We start from the raw sequence: 26,621 nt of genomic DNA on the forward strand, positions 1-26,621 counted from the left end.
CTGCACAGCCTATTGCTTTAGATAAACCTGCTGTAAGGTTAGTAAACCCAAACCCTGCTAAAAGCCAACAAAAAAATACAGTACTAACCACATCTCTGTAAAAGGTATGCAATGGAGGTGAACAGAGGCACAACCTTAGCTGTCTAAGTAAGCACAATGGAGGTCCTCATATGTGAATACAGCTCTCCTGGTAGCAGATAATGAAGGTAAATAAAAATCAGATTAACCATACTAAACATAACAATATTGTTATACCTGTATACAAAGAATACAAGGCCTTTTTAAATATCCTTTTATTCTCAATTACCTGTAAACACAACTCTCCCAAACCATCATCCTCTGTACCTGAACTAGTATTTAAAGATTTATACAGAATGTGCAAATCCAATATAAGTATTTTTAGACTCTCTTCTTCAAATAGAAGAAATACAAGGTTAAAAACATGAACACCACAGATTCCCTCTACCCAGCCTCTGCAGAAGGACATCAGCAGCAATACTGCTCAGGACACCCAAGTGCAGCAAAACATTGGACCAAAAAAACCATACGTACTATGGCATATGAACAATAAATACAAATACATGCAAAAAGGGAAAAACAGTTCTCAAGGGAAACTACTAACACTGGCAAATGAAAGTGAATTAGGATTCATCAGTCTACAGCAGATATGTTCCTAAAAAACACATAACAATGGTTTAAGTAAAGAGATCCAGTTACACCTTGGGCAGACAGGCTTTATTAATCTACTTACTCCTTACGAGGTGCTATCTGGTAGTTACATGCCATGCTCCATATTATTTAATAATTAAATATAAGTATTGCTAGATTAGAATGTTGGGAGTCAAACAGTCACTCTGGTTATTTGCTATGGCTGCCTTTTCATTACCACTGCACAGATTCTTTCTGCACTGATTGAACATATTAATATCCCTCGTACCAATTTGGTATAAAGATTGTGGAAAAATAAGTTAGACAGAAATATTACAGCCTACAAGGAGCATGGGGCAATCTAGTTCTTGTAGTTAAGACTTCCGGCCCAAGAGTTACTTAAGCAACAGTACCAGCCTGAGCAGAACACAGTTCTAGAGCATTTAAAATAGAAAGATGTTGTAAATGCTGGAAAGTGAACCAGAGACCAAAGAATTTATATACACAAATGTCAAGTGTAGTCTAGAACCTCAAGGAATAACTATAGTTCACTCCCTTCAGAAACTGCTTTACAGGGTACTCTTTGCTTTTTGGGATGAGTACAGATGGGAACTTCTTAGAACAGCCTTTGAGTTTCCTCTCATGCTGAGAGTGAACATATTTAGTGCAAAAAATACAAGTTAATTCCATTTACAGCTCTCAAACAAAAGCAAGAAGAAAAAAAAAAACATGCTTACTAGTGGTATCTACTGTTCATCTATCTCCTGTGGAACTTCTTGTCAAAAGGTGAGGTGGTAATACTGAGTATCAATAAAAAGATTCCTTTGGCCAGCACTTAAACATTGCCATTACTGAGATGAAAGTAAAAATATATTTTCTAGGTACAGAAATAGGCACAGAAGCTTTCTCTATGCCAAGTATCTGCTGATCACTATGCAACACTGATACAGATGCAAAGACTTCAAAGGAATTTTGTTTTTTTGAGGAACTATTTACATACAAGGCCAAATCACAATATTGACACCCTAAGGAGGTAAGTTTTATAGTAAAACTTGACTTGTCGTGAACACCCAGCAGTTGTCTAACAACTCATTCACAAGGTTGGAGTGCAATACAAAACTCACTACAAAAATCAGTCTATTCTTCAATTGAGTACTGAGAGGTTCAGTGTAGTTGCCAGTATTATAGTAACATGGTTAAAGTAGTTTTCTAGTAAATCAATATTGCCAGATAAGTACGGTCAGTCCACAGATACAAATTACTTCTACCCAGTGTAAGACAACCTAGCAACAAGCCTCAAAAATCTCAGAGGCATCAACTTCTTCAGTTGTCAGTTCTGAATTTCATACAGATGTTTGGATTATTGACCATGACAGGGTCAGGTGTCCAGTGTGTTGACTTCCTTGGAGCAGAAATAATGCACAACTATTGCATTTGGATACCGAGCAAATGCACTGCAAAGAGACAGAAAACAAAAATCAACTGTCAATACAGTTTCCCTTATTCAAACAAGAACATCTGCAGAGACAGATGCTTACATGAAAGTGACATTTTCTTTTTTTAAATTACAGCCTGAATGTTTGAGAAAAACAGACATAAGATTTCTATGGATTTTATAGGAGGTTTTTTTAATATTAAAAAAATCTACCTTAATTTCTATAGACACATTTCAGTAGTAACATGTTAAAGACTGGGTGACATGCTGACATGCCTGCCCTTCAAAACAGCATTAGAAAAATCCTAGCTAACCAAAAAGATAATGCATAGGCAAATTGAAATTCTGATTCTACATGCTGATTCTACACACTAACAGCAAAAAGCTGTGTACAGCAGTAAGTATATTTAGATTTTGTTCACGAAAATGTTTTGGAAAAAGAATCTTTATCATTGGGAACATTACTGATAGCTCAGAGGGGCTGACATCAAGAGGAACAATGGATAATCTAGTCACGTACCATATCACTGGAGTTCAAAGAGGAAAATGAAAAAGTACTAATAAAATTGGAATTCTATACTACCCCACAATTACCTACTAGGAATAGTAGAAAAGTTATTAGCATGGGGGTACCAAGTGAATTAGTTCTATTTTTAGATGTCTTAAGATAAGTAGGCTACAAAATTTAAATCAGCCAGGAAACCACCAAACTGTCAGGCACAGAAAACTACTACTCATGTATCTAAGTTGGAGATTCTTTATATAATCCTTCTTAATTCTAGTTAAGAAGCAGGTAATAGGCAGTGTTCTTAAAAATTCTGCAAATTCAGTATGAGAAGCATTTTTCTAGAGTTGTGAAGCAAGAAGTCTTACAAGTTTCTGAGGAGATTCAATTCTCCTTTGTTGAAAGTAGGATTAAACTCTTGCAGTAAACTTTACTGACTGAAGCTTCAATGTTTTCCCAGCCACCTGTCTGAGCAATGTAATTTGTAATTCAAACCATCTTCAAATGTCTCCCTCATACTGCTGTTCTCTCTGTGTATATACACATTCCGAGTTTTAAAAAATTCTGAAGTGTACCAGATTTATATCTGATTCAGTTTCCCAAGCTTTGAGGTATATGCTCTCTCACCTGTTACCTATCTTCTTTTTACATACAGTGCACACCTTCTCCTCTGTAATAATGCACTTCACTTGCTGATGCAAGATACGCTCCTCCTGGACCTAAAGAAGAATTAAAAAATAATTATAACTTGCTCAAAAAGCAACACTGAACCACAGCTCCCTTCTAGATTATAAAACTCAAAACTGTCAAAGTTTAGTTTTCAGTGGCTTATATCTACATTAGCAAGTTGCACAACACAAAAGGAGGTCCGTAGAGCAGAGCAGGTGGTACTGAACACCCAACATCCACATTATATGAATTGCAGAGTTTTACTTTCAACTACTTTGGTCCACAGACTAAAGCATTCTAACCATTAAGGAGTGTTCAAGTGAACTATTAAACTGCATCATCTGGTTTAGTTTATTTGAAAGAAACGTCCATACTCACCCTGCAATGCACACCAGAGCACAGTGAGTGCAGAGACTCACAGCAAAGACACACACCCCATCCAAATGAAAATTAATGTATTTGCCATCTCCTGATAAAAGGGCCATTCAATCTAATTGACACCCATCTACAAAATTCAGGTGCACTACAGCAACACTGAGCACTGGTTTTAAATACCATTTCAATAAGCGACAGGTGGTGGGTATTTACCCTCAGAAACTCTGCATGGAGAAGATTCTTGAGTACTTGATTAAATCTTTTCTTCTGAGCATTTTCTTCAAGGACTTTCTCTAGGAAGATTCTAATTTCACTTATCTGTGTATTTGCTGGAAGTAGGTTTATCGCCTAGAGCAATAATACACTTCATTAGGGAAAGTTAAAAAGGAACACAGAACAAAATAGAAAGAAATTAAAACATTTAGCTTAACACTGTTAAAATCCATCTGCTTGCCTACTTCAGCACATTCTGTCACCTTTTGCCAACACTTCCAACTGAGTACTTACAAATCTTTCTTACCTTGGTGGTATCCAGTTTGCTGTGATGTAGTTCTAAAACCTGCAGAGCAGCCTGCAGATTGGCTTGAGGCTCCAGCACTTCCATTTTGATTGGTCCCAGGCAATGAACACTAGGTGGGGAGAGATACATCCGGAGAAGTGACAGATAGACCTGTGGCACACAAAAAGAAAGTTCTGAAACCACTGCATGCACCCACAATTGACAGTGCTGGCAGAATGCAGACAAAGCACTAGAAAGTTGTTCCTATGCCATTCAAAATTCTAAAACAACGAAAACCTGAAAACTACCAATGGCATTCAAGGCCTTTTAAGACACTTCCTCTACATTAAAGTTTTTCTATAAAAAGTAGTTTTAATTATGCCTCTCTCAATTATACTGCATAACTCATAATTCAACCTTTGAAAACCAATACTACATTTTTTTAACCATTAACTTTTCCATAGATGTATGTGATAAGCACACAGCATTTTGTCTTCTCAACTCCATCAGAACTTTAGCTACCACACATCTGCTTAACTCCAGTGATACAGTAATTTTCTCAACAAAACAAATTAAAAAACTAAAGAAACCCCAATAATCTAGTAATTTCTAAATCCCAAAAGCTTGTATGCAGGTTCCTGTCCACCCACACAAACCCTGAAAAAGTCTATACAGGTTTTAAGACTCTAACATGGTATAAATAGTGTAATACAACCTTACAAAAAAGGAAGATTGCAAAGATGACTTACATCTTTGTTGCCATCTTTGTTTCTGTCATAATGTTTATGGCAGTAACTAGAAGAGAGAAGAATGAAGTTAAATGCAGGGGCAGTTTTGGAACCCAGAGAATCAGTCCACAGAAATTAACATTTAAATGCTTTGATTACTGAAACCACTGAAGTTAGATGACTGCACATCTGATCCTGATTAACCAAATTGCACAACAAAATTATACCATTTACAATACTGAGAAAAAGGGAGGTTTTGTGCAAGTTTCCCACTTCCCAGCAACATAAGAAGTTTTAATGCAGAAACTAAATATAGCTCAGCTGTGTAAAGAATTGGGGGAGATAGGCTCTAATCAAGGTATCATAGCAAAAAATGTGTAGATATATCTGTATCTGAATCACAAAGAGATGTTCATCAATGAACACTGCATGTTGCACTTCAATGTCCTGTAACAGGCATTTGCTGAGACTAGCTTTAAAAGAAGCTATGTTGAACTGGCTCTAGTGTTCAGATACACCTGCCAGAATTTCACTTAAGTACTTTAGATTCACCCAGAAGGTTCCCTGACCCAATGCATCTAGAAAGGTGCCTTATCTTTACTAGAGGGAGCTTAATGGCATCTGGGCTAGCGAATGTCTCCAAAGAGAAAGGAAACAAAACTACATAGAGAAGTTCACAGCTAAAAACAGATGGAAAAAAAGAACTCATTGATGAGAGTCATATTGCTCTAAAGTGCACTGATGGAAGAACATGAAAAGGTAAACCTCAAGGAGATGGCATCATCATCTGTAATGAACAGATACCTGTAAGAGCCTGAAAGTCAAGAAAACACAGAAACTCAGAAGATCCTGAAGGCTTACAGTTCACACTCCACATACAGCAAAATTTCTAACATACTATCCAGAGGGTAGTGACCAAATGAAGTCTTGCAAAATCAGATACAAAGAAACCTTACTTTTCAGCCATGTTGGTGTCCTTCAAAATATGAACATAAATAAACAGAGCTTGCTCATGCTTCCCCATACGACCCAAAAGCAAAGCACGTTCTTCTAGGAGACCTAGTGATAAGCACAAAGGATCAGACAACAGCTACACAGGAAAATGACAATATAAGCTCCATTAGTGACCAGACTAATAGAAGGAACGATAAACTGTAGTCTGAGCACAGGTTAAAGTCACACTTTGAGTGTACATCTACTTCACACTTGTCTTGGCAACATTTTATGAATTCTGAAGTAACTTTGGTATATTTTTTACACTTCTGATCTGTTCAGCAATTCAGGCTTATCAAAAAGCTAGACTAAATATTTCAGTTATGGGAGATGCCACAAGGTCTTAGGCCAACAGTTACAGGAAACATGCAGAGCCTGGTAAACTCAGCTATGCCAGTAAAAACATATGCACAAGTACACACACCAGTGGTGTACAACTACAGATACAGCCACCTTCTCTGTTTCGCATTAACATGATTTTACAATGAGTAAGGAGGTTTTGCTGTACAATGCATCAAGCTAGCATTTAATTAACCTATGGAAACTGAACTCACCATCAAAGGGGAAGTCACTAATTAGTCGACTAGGTTCATACCAGCTAGACTTCTCAAGAAATAGCAGAAGCTTTTTCCGGTAATCCCCCAAGTCTCCTCCTTCCTCCCCAGCAGGTACTGGAGTTTTATCTATAAGGAAGAAAACAACATACATTACAGTATTACCACTGTTTTACTACACTAGTACACAGAATATAAACAAGCAAATCACTACCAGGAGGAACCAAATGCTGATGAAGCTGTTACACAGGCTGGGATTCTGGTGTACCTGACAAATTACTTCAGCACCTTAAAACACATAAAGTCACTGGTTGAACATTAGACTCAGTTAATTCAAGACCTTTCCTTACCCTTAATACACAGAATTCAGGAAGTAGTAGCTGCCATTCTGCTTAATCATGAACAAAGTGTCACTTGGTCCCTTAAGATCTCTAGAAAGGCAATAAACTAGACTTCCCTACAACCCACAAGTTTTGTTGTTCCAGTTCCTTGATCACTTGGGATACCTTTTCTGGATGTGAACAGGGAAGGCTTACAGAAATACACTGAGAAGGCTCCCCTGTGCTGCCCCATGCCCCTGGTCTTGCCACCAGTAAAGGTTAAACATACCTGCAGGGAACGAACTGAGATATTCTTTCATTAAGCCCTGCACTTTCTCACAGTACAGCTGGATTAGACAGTTGTGAAACTCCGCACCAGTTTCCTCCCAGACATGAACGATGTGTTCCTGTAAGTACATGTTCAGGTTCCGTTACAGAGACTTCCTCTAAGAAGTAATTTGTTATAAACAAGCAACAGTTCCATCCTTGCCTTTACCAAACATGACTTCAGGACTGCACATATTTTAATTATGCTTTCTTTGCACAACTTACAGAAAAGCCAGCATTCTGAGACAGCACCAGGTTCCAATGCCTGGAGGACTAAAGCATTACTTGTAACTACATGTTGTGCTGAATGTAATGCAGTAGAAGAGATTGAGTACCTTACCAGATAAGGGATAGTCAAGCTTTTAAAATTTTCTATCAAGAAACTGAGCACTTTGTCTCGTGGCAAAGCTTCCACTTCAGGGAGGTCTTCTGTAAATATCTGTTAAACAAAATTTTATTCAGAGAATGGTGATTTTTAAATTTTTTTTTAAGTGCCACAGAGGCACTGAAGCCCAGCCTATCATCACATATGTCCAAAGAGTACACACAAGAAGTAGAAAAAAAAATCTGAGCAGCTTATTCCAGTATTCAGAAGCTATCTCATAACTGAAAAAATAAACAAACATCCCCACTTCTGCCTTAGTTAACAGTCTTCTTTTACAGTGCCCAACTACTCCCAGATATAGGGAGTCAATTCTATGTCAAAGAGGAGGAAGAAAATAAGAAAGGCAAAGTGACATTTGACAATTATGCTCTTCTACAAAAAACATGACATCAACAATTTTAAAAGTTGCATCAAAGGCTCCTAGCTACTTATGAAAAGGTAAGGTATTCCAAGAATGGAAAAGCATAAGGAAAACTGAAACGCCATCCTACTATATCTACTGCTACTCTTATCATAGTACTGAGCACACAAAATATACATTATATATTTGATTTAACATTAATACATGGCTTTTTACGTTGAGTTTTCCTAATTCCATACACTGTACTAAGAATTTCAATGGCAAGGTGCCTGTTTCAACCATACTTACCTTAAGTCCATCTTCAGGAAAATCTCTTAGCACCCAGACAGAGTAGGAGAATACCAAGTGCAAGTTCTCTGTGCCTGGAATACAAAATTAGGAGTGCTCAATGCTAAAATCCTAAAGATTTATCTACTCACAACACAAGCAAATGCTTTCATAGCCAGCAAAGCTTAATTTACAGCAAGAACCCAATTTGGTTGTTTTCCCCACTAGAGTCAAGCAAAAATCATGCATTCCAAACGAAAGCCACAATTTCATTACTTTGCAAATGTGATTTAAAACAGAAACAAGAAGTAATTGAAATACTAAGTGCCACCAAGTGTAAACAATTCAGACCAAAACCAAGTTCAGTTTCCTTAATCACATTCCAAAAGTCTTCCCTTACAATTTGTTTTTATTAGGGTAGAAAAAGCACCATGTAATCCTTCAGTGCATTTCCAGCCTGCCAGTCTAATGACTTCATAACCAGCAGTAAAGCATCACAATACTGAAATAACTGGCATAGAAACTAAGACAGGGAATAACTTTTCAGCTTTTAAGAAAATTTAGGACCTGTCTCTCTAAAATAATACTTTCATTTGGACAACTTGGTTCACAAAGCTTATAAAACACATTAGAAAACATGACTTTTTGCTCACCCTACTAGTCAGAACCACTGAGACATTCACTGCCCAAACAATGCAACAACACAGAAGGACCCTGAACAGAATACTACAACTGTATAAACAGGCAGCCATTGTTTGTTTTTCTTCATCTCACAATATCATCAGGTGTAAGTTACTTTTAAAGTATTTAAAACAAGCAACTTCTTCATAGTAGGAATATTTTAAAAATCAGAAGATGAGGACTATGAATTAAAACAAATAAAATAGCCCATAACCATAACACCATTTAACAGATAAAGAATGATATCATACAGAAAGCTATCTACCACCCAATCAAATATATAACTATCCTGTGCCTACCTCTGCACAGATAAATGTGTATTTCTGATGGACATGGCCAATCACAGAATTAACAATTAGTATTTGCTTAGACACAGTAAGTGCTTACTGCATTGACACATGGCAAGTATCAAATCCAAATCAGTAATACATACTCAATGTACTCAAGACCACAGCTACAAGCCTGGAAGAAATTTTATCTAATTACCTAAGAACTTTTTAAGAACAATTCATCAAATGCCCAAAAACATATACACAAGAGATGACTAAGAAGTTTTTACTTCACTCAGAGTGTAAGTGAAAGAAACTGAAGTATATCCCACTTAATTAAAATTAAATTATTATTTTTTAATAAATTCTTATTTAGATCAGAACCTCATAACTACAGAAGCCTCACCAAAGGGAGGGCTGAGGGAAATATCTGTAGAAACCCCATGTTTTATTATCTTACTTAAGGGAATCCCAGAAATTACAATTATTAATTAATCAAGGCAGAATGGGCAGTGTAGTTAAAAACACATACACAGAGTGTCACATTTCTGCAATTTATTGGGGAGAGAAATCTGCAAGTGACACTAGCATACAATATTTCATTTATTAGCAATAGTTAACTTTCTAGGTTGTTTCCACTATCTCATTACTCTGAAGTAAACAGACCCAAAAATCTGTCACCAATTTTAAAGAGCTGAACAAGAAGTGCACTGGAAAACTGATTTTCAGGAGTTCCTGAAACAAAGAAGCTTCAGAAGTCTAAATGCCATCTAACAAGCTGCGAAGACTTCAGAAAAGTATTCCAGACAACTTGGATAATTATATGTCTTAAATATAATCAATCTCAGGTAAAGCAAATGAGTAGCTGACATAGATCAATCAAGATGAATTTATCAAGATGACAGAATAGGTTTGTTTTGCAAAGCTGTATGCTGAATACACTTCTCTTAGATGAATGACATTACCAAGTAACACCAATGAATAAGAAGTGCAAGAGAAATGGAACAAACAGGAAAGGTCTCAATGTCATTGTAAGTAATGTAGTATCATTGAATAAACTTGTTGCTAACAGCCAGCAATTCTTAAAAGAAGTACTGATGGAAAAAAATATCAGCAGTATAAGACTAGGAGATGAACAAAGGTATTTCCCTCATCAATGACTCACTCCCAAACTAGCAGTGTGATACTTTTAAAGAGTTGTGATACTTTTAAAGAGCTGTGCATTTAGGAGTAAATAATATTACTTGATGGGAGGCAACTATTCTCAAAAGTAGCATAACAAAAAAAGCACTTGGTTGGTTGACTGTTCACTGTGAACTCCCAAGTTCCAACCATGATGCTGTGACCAGCAACCACAACTGTTAGGTCACTGTCTCTATCTACCTAAACACAGAAAACAAAAACTTCATATAGGATTCTTGGTCTAAGGAAAGGTACTACAAGCCCCAGCAAAGAGAAGCTAGACTTTCAGCTGGAAAGCCTAACACTGAAGTTAGACATTCCTTTTGTCAGTGATGGTAAATCATCACTGGAAGAAATCTCAAAATACCATGGCACATTTCATACCAAAGGAAATTTTTATCAGAAATATATTTTCCAAGATACTCAAGTTTCAACAAGACACTGGTGAGCTAATCCTTGAAGTTTGTATTATGCAAGAAACCAGATGAGATGACAGCGATACCCTTCAGTTTGATAGTCTATAGAAAACTGCTGGACAATGGAATAACCAGTAATCCCAGCAAAATAACACCTTCACAAAACCAATGCTTTCCTTCAGACTCACCCAAATGCTGCAGATATTGCACTGTCCTCTCATGACCTTTCAAAGGTGAGTTGGCTTTCTTTGACTGATCCACCAGCACCTGTAATGCTTGCAGAACAATAAAAAGATTAATTCCTTCATAACCTTAAGTATCACTCAAACTTGAACCACAAAAATTGCATTTTTCCTGTTCTGCTACCAGTGGCAAAACAAAATTCTGTTTTAAATACCCAGAGCAAACAGGTAACAGGAATAAACAAACAATGTAATCGCAAGACAGACTCAGAAACAGTCTCTGCAGAATATTGCCTGCTCACTGAACACAAGTTCAAACTCAATACTGGGAATTACATGCTCCTATCCCTTCTCAACTCTCCACTCCAACCTCATACCTACCTTTCTCATGCAGACCTTTCTTCTCATAGAGTATTATGAGCTCACTGTATTTGTGTGCCTTCTTTAGTACATGCTCACTCTCCTCAATATGGCAGTGATTGTTTTCCAGACGTAGCAATGGTGCCACCAGTGCTACATTTGTCTGCAAGTAAAAAGGGAGCACTTTAATAAACATACTTCTAATGTGCATCTCCTAATGTTACAGTACAAAACATGAGCTGGAAGACGGGGGGAAAAAAAAAAAAAGCAGCCCTACAGCTTAAGAAATGACAGTTTAACATCTTAGAGCAGGGCCCACCTTCATTTCCATAATTTGTTGGGACAGAAAGAAAACAATACAATAGAGCTATTCCCCTTCAACAACATAGGTCAGCTTTGCAAAACATTGTAGACAGCAAAAATCATACTCTCCTACATCTAACAGTACCAGGCAACACAAGAAGCATTAATTAGGATTTCAGAATACACAGACACGGCCACATTCTTTTGACAGAGAGAGCGACCAGAAACAGACACATCTGGTTTATTCCATTAAACTACTTCCTGACCAGTAGGCAAACTAGCTAACACAGGTTTTACAGAGAGTTTTTACACCAAAGACAAATGGTTGTGTGAGAATTTCTAAAGTAGTTCTTTATCCTCCTTCTTAAATATTTCAGCCTGAAATTTCATCAGAGCTTGCAAGGTAAAGAAAAGGCCTCTACTTAGGGCTAACACTCACATGAAGGTAACACTTTAACAGGGTTGTATCAATGATTTGTAGCAACTTCTTTTTGGATTTGATCGTGGGTGTTCCTTCCATGAGAGGAGAGGTGCTGGACTGATGGTCAGAATCGTTTAACTTCTTCACCAGCTGACTCCTTTTCTGCAGGATACCAAATGAAATTTCAACAGGAAAAGGCCATGGAACTCTCCATCCCAAGTCAGCAAATATGACCCACCAAATAAAAAAACTAAACGAAACCATTTAATAACTTGATTTAATTAATGGTCTAATAGAGGGGTTTTTTACTCTTGCTAGTTATTCAACACATCACCTTTCCAACAACATTTGCGTGTATAGATTTGTTTTGCAAATTTATAGCTTTGCAAAATGTCCAGAGTCTTGAGCAAACAGCCAGAAGGAAACTCTGTTAACCTAAACACATTTTAGAGAATTCAGGAGACATGTGTAACACTTGGAAAACAATTTAGGTTTTGAAATATTAGGCCCAAGCACTATACCCCCTCAGACACAAGCCTCCTTTTAATCTAGTCAGAAGGGTAGCAGAACAATTCAGATACCAATTACAACAAAATCCAGAGAACAGGAAGTTACAGTACCCACTACCTCCTGTTCCACCTTTTAATGCATGCTTTTGACCCGTCTCCTGAATAGGGTGCCCTCCATAATAATCACCAAAGAAAAGATCAAGAGCACGAGTCCTCTTTATAAGACTAATAGAAATAAAAACTGGACTCATATTCAGATCTGGACCATATATAAATTTTGCCTAATCCTCACAAAAGTCCCAAGCAATGCCTTCCACATACCTGTGGGGCACCTCACATCTCCCAGTAACCCTACTTTCTCAAGAGGTATTGTCATAGTTTCCAACCACGAAGACACCCCACAAAGACTAGCATGACAGAGCTGGAATAGGTGTACTACTTTCTGCACAAAGCTAACTAAAGTATGCTAAAACCGGATAGCCCTGCTCTAAAAACAGATGCAGGAACACTCACTTGAGTTAGGTAGTCTATCAGAGCTAAATGTGCCTTCTCCAGCTCTGCCCCAGAGAGCCCTGGCAGGGGGTTGGGATACTGTAGCTGTTTCCTGTAATCTGTGGGCAGGAGGTCAGGATACAGACCCATCACATGAGTGGGATCTAAGCAAAAAATAACTATCATTAGTAAACATTCATAACATTTTTTTTTGCAAAATTCTTAAATGTATGTAACCTTTGAGCAAGCTTAGCTTTCCAACAGAGCTGTTTGTGGTCAACTTGCATGTCCACAAGGTTCCAGATAATGGAATTTGCACATTACAGAAAAGAAGCTAAGACAAGGCAAAAGAAGCAAGGGAAAGACTGTTTCCAAGTCCAAACACAAGTTCCAACCTGTGCAACTGGCACTCCTAGAGGACAAGCCATTATTATAAACCTCTTATTGCTCTTCTTGCGGAAACCCACCATTAACAACTTGGACAGTGGGACAGGATTTCTAGGAACAAGCAATGCTTTAAAAGAAGTTTTAATTTTTACTTTTGAAACATGAATAGGATTATCTGTAACTCGTGAACACCTGTTTTCAGGAAGTTTAAGCAAGTTCAAAATTACTGCTCTCAAATTTAAGTTCAAAGGATTTTGAGTTCTCAGTCCTTCTCTTTCACTGTAATTTTCCAAAGTAAATATGTTTAGTGTCATCAAAACAAGTAAAAGCTCTAGGTTTAAGTACACAAGGAACATCCTGTCACTAACCAAAGTCTTAAGCACTATTCTATGGTACAGTCCAACCTTCAGGTGTTCTTCAAATAATCCTAATACAAACCAGAGGAATAGCATCAGAGACTATTTTGACTTCCCAAACCACATAAGTTTCCCGGCGTCAGCAGCTTGGTCAATTAACCCGAAATGGAGTTACGGAACCTCGGCTTGGTCCATGTTCAATGAGTTGGCAAATCAACAAATGGTCCTTATTTTTCATTCCAACCTAAAAGCAGGCATTTGGCTGCTGCTGAAACCCTCAACTTTAAGGGTCTGTGTACATGCTATACATGCTGTAAAATTGCCTACAATACAAATATATTCTGTACAAAGGGCAAATTCACAATTTAACTCACTTCCTGAAGTTCATTAAGTACTATAATCAGTTTCACAAAAAAGCTAAAAAGCTGCCTAGGCTACTTGCCATTCACAAGGGACCGGTCTGCACAAGACACTACTGTTCCAAAACAAAAATGAAACAGAAAAGAAACAACCCACACAATAGTCTGTAAGGTTAATTTCATGCCTCCTAACCTAGGTATCTCAACACCAATGCAAGCACTTACCTGTTCCAAGCTTGGCAAAGACTTGCATGGATTCATCAAAGCGCTTCTGGCAGAAGAGGTTGAAGGCAAAGAGGTTCTTTATGTGGTGAATTTGTTGTCGCTTCTCACTATCTGAATCATCCTTCATTTCCTACACTCATATAAATTAACAATTGTTAGAAAACCTTGGGCCTCATAAATGAGAAGGAAACACTCTACAAAAATAACCACAGTATTATCCTAGGGAGAGAGTAAGAAGAAAATCTTCCAAACAAACACTTCTGATGGTGATTCTCAGATGTTATGCTTATTGCATCACTGAGATAACCTGGAAGGTTTGAAAAGCTACCTCTGGTTATCTAAATACTCACTCTATCACAGAGTGATAGAGAGTGAAGAGAACTCCCTCTTTGTTCATTTGCCTTTTCAATTTTTTTTTTTTCTAGTTAGCAAAGCAAATGCAATTCATTCATTTTAATATAGTTCCAGGGAAGTTTCTGGAAAACAGAAAATCCCAGAGCAATATAATTAAACATACTGCGTCAGCATCTCTTAAGAAATTATCTTTCAGGAGCAGTATGGAGGGCTATTACAAAAAATCCTGGTCATTTGACAAAACAAAACACACACCTCCAAGAAAGACTGCTTACAAGCAGTCTCAAGACTCTGAAGTCCAACTGACCTCAAAGTTTAAAACAAAGTAACAAGTTAAACAGCTGAGAGAGAAAATCTTTCACAAAGGAGGGTATCTCAAAATTCAACCACAACGGAGAAATAGGAGCACAAAACTAAAACTGAAGTTAAAAAAAGGCTAGAGTTTACCAGTTTGTGCAAAGTGGACAATAGGGAGGATAAACTCCCCAGACTAGCTACAGTCAAGCAGAAGGCAAACACCCTTCTGTGTACTGTTGCACAAGTGCATCCACTGCAACCCCAAAGGTTTCTGAGTAGCTTACCGCCAACTGCAAAGCCAACTCAAACTGCTTGTCCTGCAGAAGCTGCTGGATCTGTGTGGCTATAGACACTGGAATGAGCCGCCAAACAAAGTGATTACTTGCCACATATATAATATTTGTGCTGTAAACAAGAAAAAATGGTCAGTTACTAAGTTCTGGCACTAGGAAGAAATAGCCTATCTGAAAAGAACAATCCTGCTTAATACACATGTGGATCAATGCATTCAAGTAATTCCCAAAGACAGTAAATTTGTCATTTACTCCTCAAGGTGCATCCTTGATAAACAGCAGACCACATCAATACTACTACTTAAGCCCAGGGAGTCAGAAAAGCTTTTCATCCCAGTTTTTCAGAGGTGGTGATGAGGTACAATACCACCCACCCACAGAGCCCAACAAAAGTAATAATCAGCTGTACTCAATACCCTCCAGAGGTGATAAAGCGCGGTCTCTGCAGCTCAATACTCTGTACCAGAAGCCGGGGTTCAAAAGTGCGGATCTCCACATACCTTGGCAGAACAGCAATGATGTAGGGAGGCTGGTGTTCTGTTAGCAAAACAAGTGAAAAACACACCATCTCCCTTAGTATACAGTATCCCCTGAAACAAGCCATGACTTAAAGTAAGTCTTCTCTTCAGTTTGCTTCTCCCCTTGAAATGTGTCCTACCTTTTTGCTTATTAAAAACAAAACTGAATGCCCAATACTGACAGCAATTTCTCAATAGATTACTACCAGGCTTTTTCTTCATCCTTCAACATGAAGAATTTCTGTGGCACTCAGGTGCCAAGAGAACTACAGTGCTAAAACGCACTACCTGCAACTTCCAGTCTTGTCCCTTTATAAAAGATAAGCAATACACCTCGTTTCTGAGGAGACAGGCATACAGATTACAAGCAAAGAAGGGGAACAAACAAAAATAAACATAAAACCTTCCGCATTTAGAGTACAACTTGAAATACTTTAGAAACTGTCAAACTCCAAATCCAGCTAGTTTCCAAATACCAGTAATGCAACAATTCTGGCATATACATAGGAGTAAAGAAGAATTTTTTTTTTTAATTACTGCTAATTCTCACCCATGGCTATAGGAATATCTGTCCAATTCAAGGCACATTTCTGAGTACAGACCCCTTCTTCATTGAGCACAACTGTTAGATCATCTTGACCAACTGCAACTTTTCCATCTGCTACAGGAGCTACCAATGGTTCCAGCTGCTTCCCTGTGGGGAACAGTTCTTTGATGGATCCTCTTCCATCCACCTAGGATGATAAAGAAAATACAACTCCCGTTTTTCAAAACAATCTTTATTTCAAAGCTGAATAAGACCAAAGCCAAAAACCTCCCAGAGAGATTTACAACCCAGACTACTCACTAACAGAACAATTGCATTTTTATAGAGTAGCAAGAAAGTTTTCTGCATATCATCATCTATCTTGTTTATACATGGTTTGGAAATAAATATTTAATAATTTTATGTCTGACATTATGTGTTCCTGCTACTATGCCAGTAGCTGAGCATATAGTTCATACAGGTTTATAAAATGCATAATACAGTAGCAACATCAGTTTAAGTATCCAAACACTTCTCGGTGTAAACAGAGGATTTCATTTAAGCCAAAACTTTAACATGGTTTTATTCTGGCATGAGTGAGCACTGCCACATAAAACAAACTAAAAGCCTAGCAACCCACTTAGCCTTTTTACCCTGCCCTAGCCACTCATTCTTGTGACCACATGTTGTCCAGGGAACTGAACCCACCACAAAAAAACAAATTTAAAAAAAAAAAATAATTGAAAGAGCTGTTTCAGGGTCTGGTCTAACAACCCACTGCCACCAAAACAGATAATAAACCTTCTCCTTCAACTCCAGCTACATGATCCTGCTGCTCCGCTTGCATTACAGATGAAGCATTCTTATAAATTAATAGCTAGCCAGCAGAAAACAAGACCATAAAAACGTATATCTTTTTCTGTCTATTTAGTGAAACAAAGCCATTCAAGAACAAGTCAGTCAAGCACCAAAGCCAACCAAAAGTAGACACTCAGACAGCAAGTCTCCACTCTGGTTGGTTGAGCAGCTGCACAAATACTCATATCACTAGCATGACAGGTATCAACATCTAGGAGAGGGCTGCAGAAAGGCATCACTTCTTTTGTGAGCAGTGTCAGTTTGAAGTGACTGTAAAAATTACTGTGCAGTTTTCCTGTTGGCCACAGATTAGTTTATGAACACGTATGTGTGTGTGGTGCATCTCAATCTCATTTTCCTATATCAGCAGAAGCCAGTTGTAAAGACAGGAGAATCAAATATAGCTGTCAAATGAAGCCTAAGTGGAAACTATAATACTAAATTAGAGACAGTGAGTTTAGAGATTTTCAAACTGGAACGACTACAATTCAGGAAGAGAATTAAAAAAAAAAAAAATTAAGCTTCACTAACTGTCAGGTAAGAAGATATTCTTGGTCATTTTTTCTCTTTGGAGCTATCTCTGTTCTTAACACATCAAATTAAATCCAAAATGGTATCTTTTCTGATGCCTTTTTTCAGCAAGAGCTTCAAACACTGGTTTCAACAGCAAAAAAAATGGAAGACAGCTTCCTGGCAAAGCATCAGTTTAAAAGGACAGACTTAGATTGCCCTTTCCCAAATCACATATAGGAGGAGTACCAGATGCTGTCTTTCATATATGTCTGTCAGCTAAATCCCTAGGCACAGGACCAGCCTCCATAGTGTCTACTGCCATCCAAATCTTCTTAAACACTGTATTCTAAACACCAGTCTTACCCGTATCAGGTAATAGTCCCTCTTGAAACCTACACAGATGGAGTTTTCACACCAGGCCATAGACTTGGGTACATCAGGTACACTGAAGTCTCCCTGAGAAAAACAGGTGAAAAAACCTGTTAGAAAAGAAAAGCGAAGTCAATTCTGTCAACATCGAGTGCAACAGGTAGCACTGTTGTTGACGTCGTATTCCCCACAGCACATGCCCAACTTCTGTTGGTCAAGGAATGGCAGCATTCAACTAAAACACTGAATTCATGCACAGTAAAGAGATGTGCTATGAGTTAGCTCATAACTACCTAGAAGAGCAGCAGAGCTGAAAAATTCTCTACCCATTTCCATGGGTTATTTTTATCATTCTTGTATTCCCAAGTACAGTTCTCTAGGCTTATTGTCAGTAACTGTGTTCTGACTTAATGACATACATGGAAAATTTTGGGTATAAGTGGACCCACTTCCATTACACTGAGTGTTATTGTTAGGTATACATTTAGAGAGGCTGCACACTAATGCATTTCACTGACTTGCAAGTGTTCTGCAAGCAGAATATTAAAATACAGAACACAGCCTTTGATTTAATTTATGAAATTGTATTCATGACATTAGTTGTGATTTAAACCTTATATTTTCACTTTTATTTGCTGTCTCATTGTTAAATCACTACTGAACCAATCTGAGTCAACGCTCTGAAAGACAGCAGTGCCTCTGAGTAATGGGGACTGCACAGCAAGCAGTAAAGAGCAACTACAATCCTTGTTGAAGCATGTTAGACTGCAGAAACAACACAACTCACCTGTAATTCATGGAACTCTCTATCCTTCCAAAAATAAAGTTGCAGCTTCTTCCGCACTGCCACACACATTCTCAGCACCTCTTCCCCTGTATCTGACTGCTGTGAAAATAGACAAACCTAACTCATAAAAACTCAGAAACTAAGAGGCAATTAAATCAATATAAAGCCAGAAGAATCCTCAGCCTGAAGCAAAGCTGTCAGCTGAAGAGCAGCTTTGTTCATCCAGGCCAGAAGGGCATGCCCTAAACAAAGGAAGAACAGAGATAAGTGGAGCAGGATATTTAAAAACGAACTTTGACAGGGACTGTGATGCCAAGGAAATAAAAAAAAATAAGTAAGAGCACCAAAGACATACATACACACAAACAGAAGTAGAGAGCTATCTGCCCAGTCCTGAAGACTGTGATAAACAGCTTGAACTCTATGAAGTATAGGAGAGGGGAGGAAATGGAACAATGTAAAAAATACATTACATTCACAAATAAAAACATTAATAGCTGTTTAATATTCTAATCTATTGGAAAAGTTTCTTGACAAGAAATACTAGCAAATATACACACAAACAATAAGGCACTTTGGAAGGAACAGAGTTAAAGGTGCTTTGAAAGCCACCACTAGTTTTAAACACCTAGAAAACCCTAAGTATTTATTAGAAAATATTTAATGCTAAGATCCCATGGGGGAAAGAGACAAAAGTACTGATGAAGATCTCTAACCTACCTTTTCTGCTTATGAATAAAGCTCCTGAATGACAGGTAGGCTGAGAAATTCACTTGGATAGAAATGAGTCACTCAGAAAACTACAGCATATGAACAGGGGATTGCTATACCTTAAGGAACAATATTATGGACTGAATCTAGTACAACTGCCCTGGGACTCCATGGGCCAATATAATTAAGCACAAACAAAAGTGTAACAAAAGCAGTGATGGAGATGCTTGGTGAAGAAAACCACTGTGGGCTAGCACACTGGTAACTTAAGAGAAGGGAATGGCTTTTAGATTGAATACAACCTTTCAAAAAAAGACAGTCAAAGGTACTACATGGTAAAAATGCCTTGAAGTTTTGCATCAGGAGGTTACAGGCTACAATCACAACATGCACAGGAAAGCATTTTAGGAAGCACACGAAGAAAATTAAGGTGACTATATTTAAAACTGCTGCCTTAAGCAAGTTGAAGTTTTCAACATCCAGCAGGTATTAATTTTAAAAAGCACTAGTACCAACCTGCATGCATTACAAAATGAACAAACCTAACTTATAAAACATAAAAAAGTTAACCTTATTACAAACAGTAAGGACATCAGTGCCACTGTGTTCCTCCTCTTACCTGAAGATCACAAGTGAAGAGAGATGCACCTTTTGCCTTGGAAATAGTGGTGATTTGTTGAAATGTCAACAGGTCGTGGACATAAATGTTATTTTCTGTTTTAAACAAAATTCCAATTATTATTCAATATTTAATACATGTAGAGATCACTGCTAATTCAAATAAGTTATCATATTTTATATTTACATTAAAGAACTTGTGAAACTAAGAGAAAGACAAAAGGAATGCTTTCCCAAAAGCTGAAAAGTGCATGCTATATCAATACAAGAAAATAAGAGCAGAAAAGAAGACTAACACCAGTGTTGATAAAATTACAAGAAGGAACTGAGACTAGGTGCTAACCAAGCAGAGGAAGTGGGAGTAGAAGGGACAGCAAGCAGGCCAGAGCAGAGCAAGTTCATGACGGAAAATTGTATGAACAAAGATCACTTTGAACTGGCTCCTGAAATTAGCAGAAAGGGAACAGAGTTGCAAATGGAGGGTGCTGCAGCTAATTTTTTGTACGCACGAGGACGGAGGCAGCAGAAATCTACACATGCTGGAGTCGGAAGAGCTGGGACTAGGAAATCATAAAGGAAGGAGTGGGAACGCAAGCAAATTAAGACATGGAAAGATCATAAGGTTAAACAAATATAGCCAGTGACAAGCAAACTTAAATCTTCCACAAGATGCTAAAAGATCACTACCTGCATATAAACCAAACTTGGTGTAAAACATCAGTAGTGAGTTTCATACATCAAACAAGTCTGGACAGAAGTTTTAGCCCCCGTAATACAGTGCACACACACACGTATACACACATGCCAATACAGACGAGCCATATATACATACACACACTTTAGTGCTTGCATGTATTTTTATTTTTTTCAATTTTTTTATAACAAAACTTAGCATTAATGCTTTGTTCTCCAAACTGGCTTACAACAGGCAAAGCTGCTTCTCAATCTACGCTGCATAACGCTTCCTCTGCTAAGTGAAAAAGCCTATATCCTACACAATGACTTTTCAACTAGACTACTTGCAGGTGTGTGGAAACCCTGCCACATTCAGCCAAGTAACTGTATCAAGAAAAGCTCATTAAATAGTAAACTGTTTTCTTCACTTACCCAATAAACTGACCAGTATTTTAAACTGAGAAACAACATGAATCTGGAAGAAAGAATTCTATTAGTGACTCCCTTCATAAATGAAACATCTGAACAAGGCTCGATTACAGACAGTCGAATAAAATGCATCTTAGATCTCTCAAAATAATGAAAACAGCCAGGCAGCTATCTATGCACAACCTTCTCCCAGCTACTGCAACCACTTTCACTTATACTCAGTTTTTACAGGCTAGCACACAGAACTTGCAACCTAAGCTGGTAAAAAAAAATAAATCTATAGTAAGTGGTATGTTAGCAGTACAGAAGTACTTCTAAAGGATATGCAGAGTGCTGCTGAAGGAGGCTGCACAATCTTTCAGGAAAGTGCTTTCCTAAATATCAATATAATCAATGAGCCAAAGTTCTAAAAAAAAAATAAATAATTAAACAGTAGTACAACTGGCAATAGATAATCAGCTACTTTAGTTCTAATTTCCAAGTAAGAGGAAGTCCATTCACACTCCTACAGAATTTTATCCAAGAGTCAAATTACACACTATAGTCTGTTGGTGTATTACCATTATTTTCATAAATATTCTCAGCTGGAGCAGTTGAAGATTTACTGCGAACAACAGCATTTCCATAAAAGTCAAAAATAAGCTTGCAAGTTCGAATTCTAGAATCTCTGCTAAGCTTAACAAAAAGCCATGACACAGCCAAACCAAGCTTGGGTTTGGGAAGAGTGGGCAAAAGCACCAGGCTGGGCCAACTCTAGAAGAATCTATAGTTTAGAGAAATTTTTTTGTTAAGCTTAGCAAAGATTCCAGGTTTTACATTCAATATTTCATTTCTTAGCTGAAAATATTGGAAAACTGCCCCATGTCAAGAAGATGGTATTTCCTACCTGCTGAATCTTTTTTGAGAAGTTCTTGTTGGATTTCTCTAGTGTCACTTCAAACCTATTACAACCTACCAAAAAGATTTGAGAGTATAGGTAAAGTGAGGTTGCCCTTAAATTCATGACTGAATATATCTTACACTAAACAGATTACAAACGAAAGCAAACTTGGCCAGTTAGTACTAGAAGAACAACTCTAGCATATCTGTCCTATCTTTCGTTTAATAGCTAAATGCATCAGAAGGTCTTCTACACAGGAAAAAAATTAAATTACATTGCACCCATCCAAGGACCTCATCGATAGTTATATTTTTGCCTTGCTAAAATTTTAGATTACAAAAACTGTATTTAAGTATTTTAAAACCCAGAGACACAAAGATACCCATGAAGACTTCATTCACAGCAATCCAGTACTGGCAATTTAAACTGCTACGGAACACATCACTGCAAGTAGACAAGGAATAAACAGTACACCACAAGGGTTTAAAAGGAGTTTTAGGGATAAAGACTTACAGACATTTTCTGATGACATAACCTCTCCTGGCATTGATGCAAAAAAGGGGGAGAAATTTACCATGTGAGATAAGACACTAGCAACTCAAGACTAGCATATTCTGATTGGAATAGACAGCCTACAAGTTTCAGAAAAAGCAAGCTGAATTCAGTCTTTAGAATCCAAGTAGCTACAAATTAACATCTTTCAAAGAGCTGATGAACTTGGATATAGATGTTTGGTTTTTTTTGTTTCCTGTCCCACAGTAGACTACATTTCTGTGTTCAATAACAAGTTTCTACATAACAGCAGATGATGCAAAACAAAAATCTGTTTAGCAAAAATCAATTTTAACTAAACTGAGAACAGTTCTCTTTGTGGAATCCTCAGAATAGACTATGAACACATATGATTGTCAAAAAGGCAGGGAGAATAGCAAACACATGACAGAACTGGTTGGGAAGGAATCCCCCTTTCCCATCCTTTTGACATTCATGGACTCACTGAATAAAGTTGCTATTTCATTAACCCAGTGCTCCATTAACAGGAGATGAACATCAAAGCTCTGGCAACGAGCACTGCTTTAGCCCATGGTTGTGTGCTGTACTCATAAAAATTACATTGACTATAAATTCAAACATATGCAGATGTGACAAAAAACATACTTTAAAACAGAAAAAAAAAGGCTGATACCACTTGCTATCTTTCTTGCACATCTGATAAATGCTATGTATGCTTTCACCAAAGATCTCCCACAAAAATTCACTAAACTCTAGGTAGAGAAAAATCAGCAATTGCACATATTTGCATTAACATCACCACCACCTCTCTTGAAGTGCAGGAAATAAAAATAATCCAATCAACTTTGTGTGCCATTCTCAAAATCAACTTACCTGTGTCTTTCTTGATCCTGTAAAGAAGAAGATGCCCTTGTTTGGTACCAACAAGGAGCCATTCCTCTGCAAAGATGGGGGAGAAAGAAAGTCTAATTACTTTCAACAAATTGCCCTTTCTAGCCAAGTCACTTTTATCAGAACACTTGGAAACATTTTTCAAATGCCAAAGAGTACTTTCTGTGCAAACTACACACACACATCCTATCATCTCTCTGATGGAAGTGCTCAGAAGTAGCTTTCATTCTCAGAAGAGGATGGCCAAAGATCAGGCAGTAGAGCAGAGAATACAACTTAAGACATTGCATCCCACTTGTTTATACAGAGGTGAAGAGGAAAACCACTGCATCTTTTGTGTAATCAAAAGAGGCAATAAACTATTCTTCAGACTTTTATTAGCTCCCAGAGATGAACTTTATTTATTTATTTATTAGATCCCAGAGAGTGACAATAATGTGAAGAACAGTCAGGAAGAAAAACAAGGAGTTCAAATGTGGGTTTGTTTGGGTTTTTTAAAAATAGCCAAGTTTCTGTAAGAACTCTCTGAAATAGTCAGCTGTGCCTGGACAGACAGAGGCAGCTTTGCTTAAACAGCATTTGAATTGCTTGGATGACTGACAGTAATTCCAGATTTACAAAAGAGAACCTTTTTATACACAAACTCTGCAGCAGACTTTCAGACTCTTCCTATTTACAACATTTATAGGTTACAAAAGTCACAGAATCTTTACTGGGTCATGATATGACTGAAACTCTTCCTCCTTGCTGAAGATAAGCTAGGAAAGAAGCACACGCAAATGTTTCTTTCTACAACTAGTACTACCTCATTACCAAAAATACTTGTATTTTAATAAAATCTTGTTTCCTGCAAGACCTTTCTTCCACCATTTGGTAGAAAGGTTGTAGAGACCGAATTAGACCTTGGTACACAATCATACTGTCACATCCCTGTGGGTTTAGCATTTTTCATACTTGAGCAAAATAAACACTTTCAAAGATATATAGAAGCTTCAACACAAGAATAAACTCTCTTCATATCCTCTCTACCACATAACTCTAGCATAAACAACCCACGTTTAAACGTGGCATTACTATACAGCTTGTAATTTTGTTTTTGAAACAGATTAAAGGGGTCACAATTCCAGTGTTTTAAGTTTGTTTTTTCAATTAGCAGTTTTGTACTCTGGTAGTACATCTGATGAAAACTGCTGGAGCTGTTTGAAAAGCCTTATCATTACCACAGCCGGTGCAATCACCTGACCAAAATCTCGACTGTCAGGTATGCCCAAAAACGTACCCTACATTTATATACCACTAATACATGCTAACAGATCACAAACCGAAGACTTGAACGCTCCAATGGCTTGCCAAGATACATTTTAGTAAAAGCAAAGGGAGCCAACTCCTTCTCAGCAAGAAACTCGCCGACCCAGGGTCACAGCAACGACGGCAGCCGCCCCCACAGCGGGGCTGCCGTGGGGCGGGCGGGGCAGCCACTGCTGCAGGCACCGAAGCCCAACACAACGAGCCAAAACGTGGGGAAGCGCTTCGGCGCCTCCCGCCCGCCCCGGCCTGCCAGGCGGCTGGGCCCCCGGCCGCTCCACAGCCGTACAGCCGCCCGGAGGCCGAGGGACGCAGCCGCCCCCGGCCCACGGCGGGGGAGGGCGCAGCAGGCCCCGAGAACAGCTCGTCCCGGCCGCCGGGACACGGGAACGGAGGGGAGCGGCCCGGGCTGAGGCGCACGGCGACAGCACCGCGGGCCCCCCGGCTCACCCCAGGCCGCCAGGCAGTCGATCTGCAGAGGCAGCTTCTCCAGTATCGGCACATGCTCGAAGGCGTCGTGCATGGCGGCGGCTCCTCCGGGCGCGGCTGCCACCGCGCCTGCCGCCTCCGGAGCGGCCCCGCAGCCCCGGGAGCGGCACGGCCGGCCAGGACCCGCAGCGCCCCGCCCTTCCCGGCAGCCCCCGCGCCCGCCCCGCCGCCGCTTCCGCGCGAAGCCCCGCCCCGCAGCCCCGCAGCCCCGCCCCGCAGCGGCCCCCCCCCCCGCTCTGCCCGCCCCGCAGCCCCGGGAAGCGGCGGCGGCCGCGGGGCCCGTGTGAGGGCGCGGGGTGGCTCCGCCAGGCACAGGCCCCCAGCCCGCACAGTAGCGCTCTCCCCGCTCCCGGGGACGCGGCAGCAGCGGGAAGCGCGGGGCGGCACGGCCAGCACCCGCGGGGAACGCGGTACCTGTCCGCGAGAGAACTGTGCTCACCCTGCCGTAACCCTTGAGCATCTTCATCCCGCCCGGAAAGGGGAGAGGCTAGAAGGCGCTAATGTTGATAGCTGGCGTGTCCAGGTGGTATTTGCTAACAAAACCACAGCACGTGGGAAACTCCCTCTGTACACAAAAGACAAAAATGGGCCGGAGGAGGTAACAGGACAGCAGCAAAACATCTCTTGCAAGCAAATTTCTTTTTTTGGAGGTCCTAAATTTTACTTTAATGAACTTGTGCTACGAACTTGGCAAGTGAAGTTCAGCCTCCCGGAGGACATTTGTACTTACAACCTCATCCCTTCGAGAACAGGTTATGGTTCCTTTTACAGTGGCCGTGAAGAGACACAACATTCACCGCCACTGACCTAGAAGCTAAATCGACTAAACCAAACTAAAGAAGCACATAGCGCTAAGTTCTCGCAGCATCTTCACCAACAGAGACCACAAAACAGACTGAGGATGCTCTGCTGGGAGATGGAAGCACAGGAACCTGCAAAGACATCCCCTTTGCAGACACCAGAACTGCAAAGTGCCAAAGGAGATACAGCTCAGGCATGAATCTGATCTCCTTGAGCTAGGAGTCCTACACAAGGAAGAGGAACATCCCACCAATTTAGTGAAAGGAAATGTCAGTTCCAATAACACAGGGTAATAATTACTTCCCATGGAAATGGCTGTAATCCATTTTTACCAGTGCAAATGAAGTGTGAGCCATTGGCCCCGTCAGGTTTTAAAAAGACATGCAACATACTTTTCTTTTAGCCCACAACGTAAAATACCATATAAGCTGAACAGAATGGTTAAATCACACTCTTCCCTGTCCCAGGTCTCGTGATCCTGACTCACCCGGTGCCTATCGCCTCTCATTACGTGCCATGTGATCTGTCACCAGTCAGCCCCTCCTGCGGAGCTCCTGGCTGGAACATCTTGTCACTGTGATAAAAA

The 26,621-nt window shown here is 39.2% G+C and overlaps 1 protein-coding gene across 4 annotated transcripts; it reads right to left on the reverse strand.

Annotated features, from left to right (window-relative positions):
- Positions 1–275: 275 nt before the first annotated feature.
- Positions 276–25,372, reverse strand: VPS39 (VPS39 subunit of HOPS complex). 4 transcript variants are annotated; one of them, XM_051620351.1, is made up of 26 exons: positions 25,196–25,372; positions 23,423–23,488; positions 22,550–22,576; positions 22,043–22,107; positions 21,160–21,202; positions 20,054–20,148; positions 18,724–18,822; positions 17,931–18,023; positions 16,221–16,404; positions 15,569–15,689; positions 15,144–15,264; positions 14,209–14,338; positions 12,903–13,045; positions 11,899–12,042; positions 11,178–11,319; positions 10,803–10,889; positions 8,088–8,161; positions 7,394–7,492; positions 7,016–7,133; positions 6,407–6,535; positions 5,816–5,918; positions 4,881–4,926; positions 4,153–4,302; positions 3,846–3,980; positions 3,216–3,307; positions 276–2,102 (listed from the first exon to the last, which is right to left on the reverse strand). In XM_051620351.1, exons 1-26 carry the CDS (start codon positions 25,266–25,268, stop codon positions 2,027–2,029), a joined length of 2,655 nt encoding a protein of 884 aa, XP_051476311.1. In that variant the 5' UTR covers positions 25,269–25,372; the 3' UTR covers positions 276–2,026. The 4 variants fall into 4 exon arrangements, with proteins under 4 accessions (XP_051476311.1, XP_051476310.1, XP_051476314.1 ...); XM_051620350.1 differs by having other exon boundaries at positions 18,724–18,840; XM_051620354.1 differs by lacking the exon at positions 22,550–22,576.
- Between the last annotated feature and the right edge of the window lie 1,249 nt (positions 25,373–26,621).

This window comes from Apus apus, chromosome 5 (assembly GCF_020740795.1).
Source record: "Apus apus isolate bApuApu2 chromosome 5, bApuApu2.pri.cur, whole genome shotgun sequence".
Lineage (NCBI taxonomy): Eukaryota > Metazoa > Chordata > Aves > Apodiformes > Apodidae > Apus > Apus apus.

Bases quoted from the DNA above. Each gene is read 5' to 3' on its own strand.
- VPS39 (XM_051620350.1), bottom strand. From the start codon at position 25,268: ATGCACGACGCCTTCGAGCATGTGCCGATACTGGAGAAGCTGCCTCTG. The intron at 16,405-17,930 runs GTAAGACTGGTG...TTATCATCCTAG, and splicing joins GGGACTATTACCTGATACGG to GTGGATGGAAGAGGATCCAT. The intron at 4,927-5,815 runs GTAAGGTTTCTT...TCTCTCTTCTAG, and splicing joins GACACCAACATGGCTGAAAA to TTACTGCCATAAACATTATG.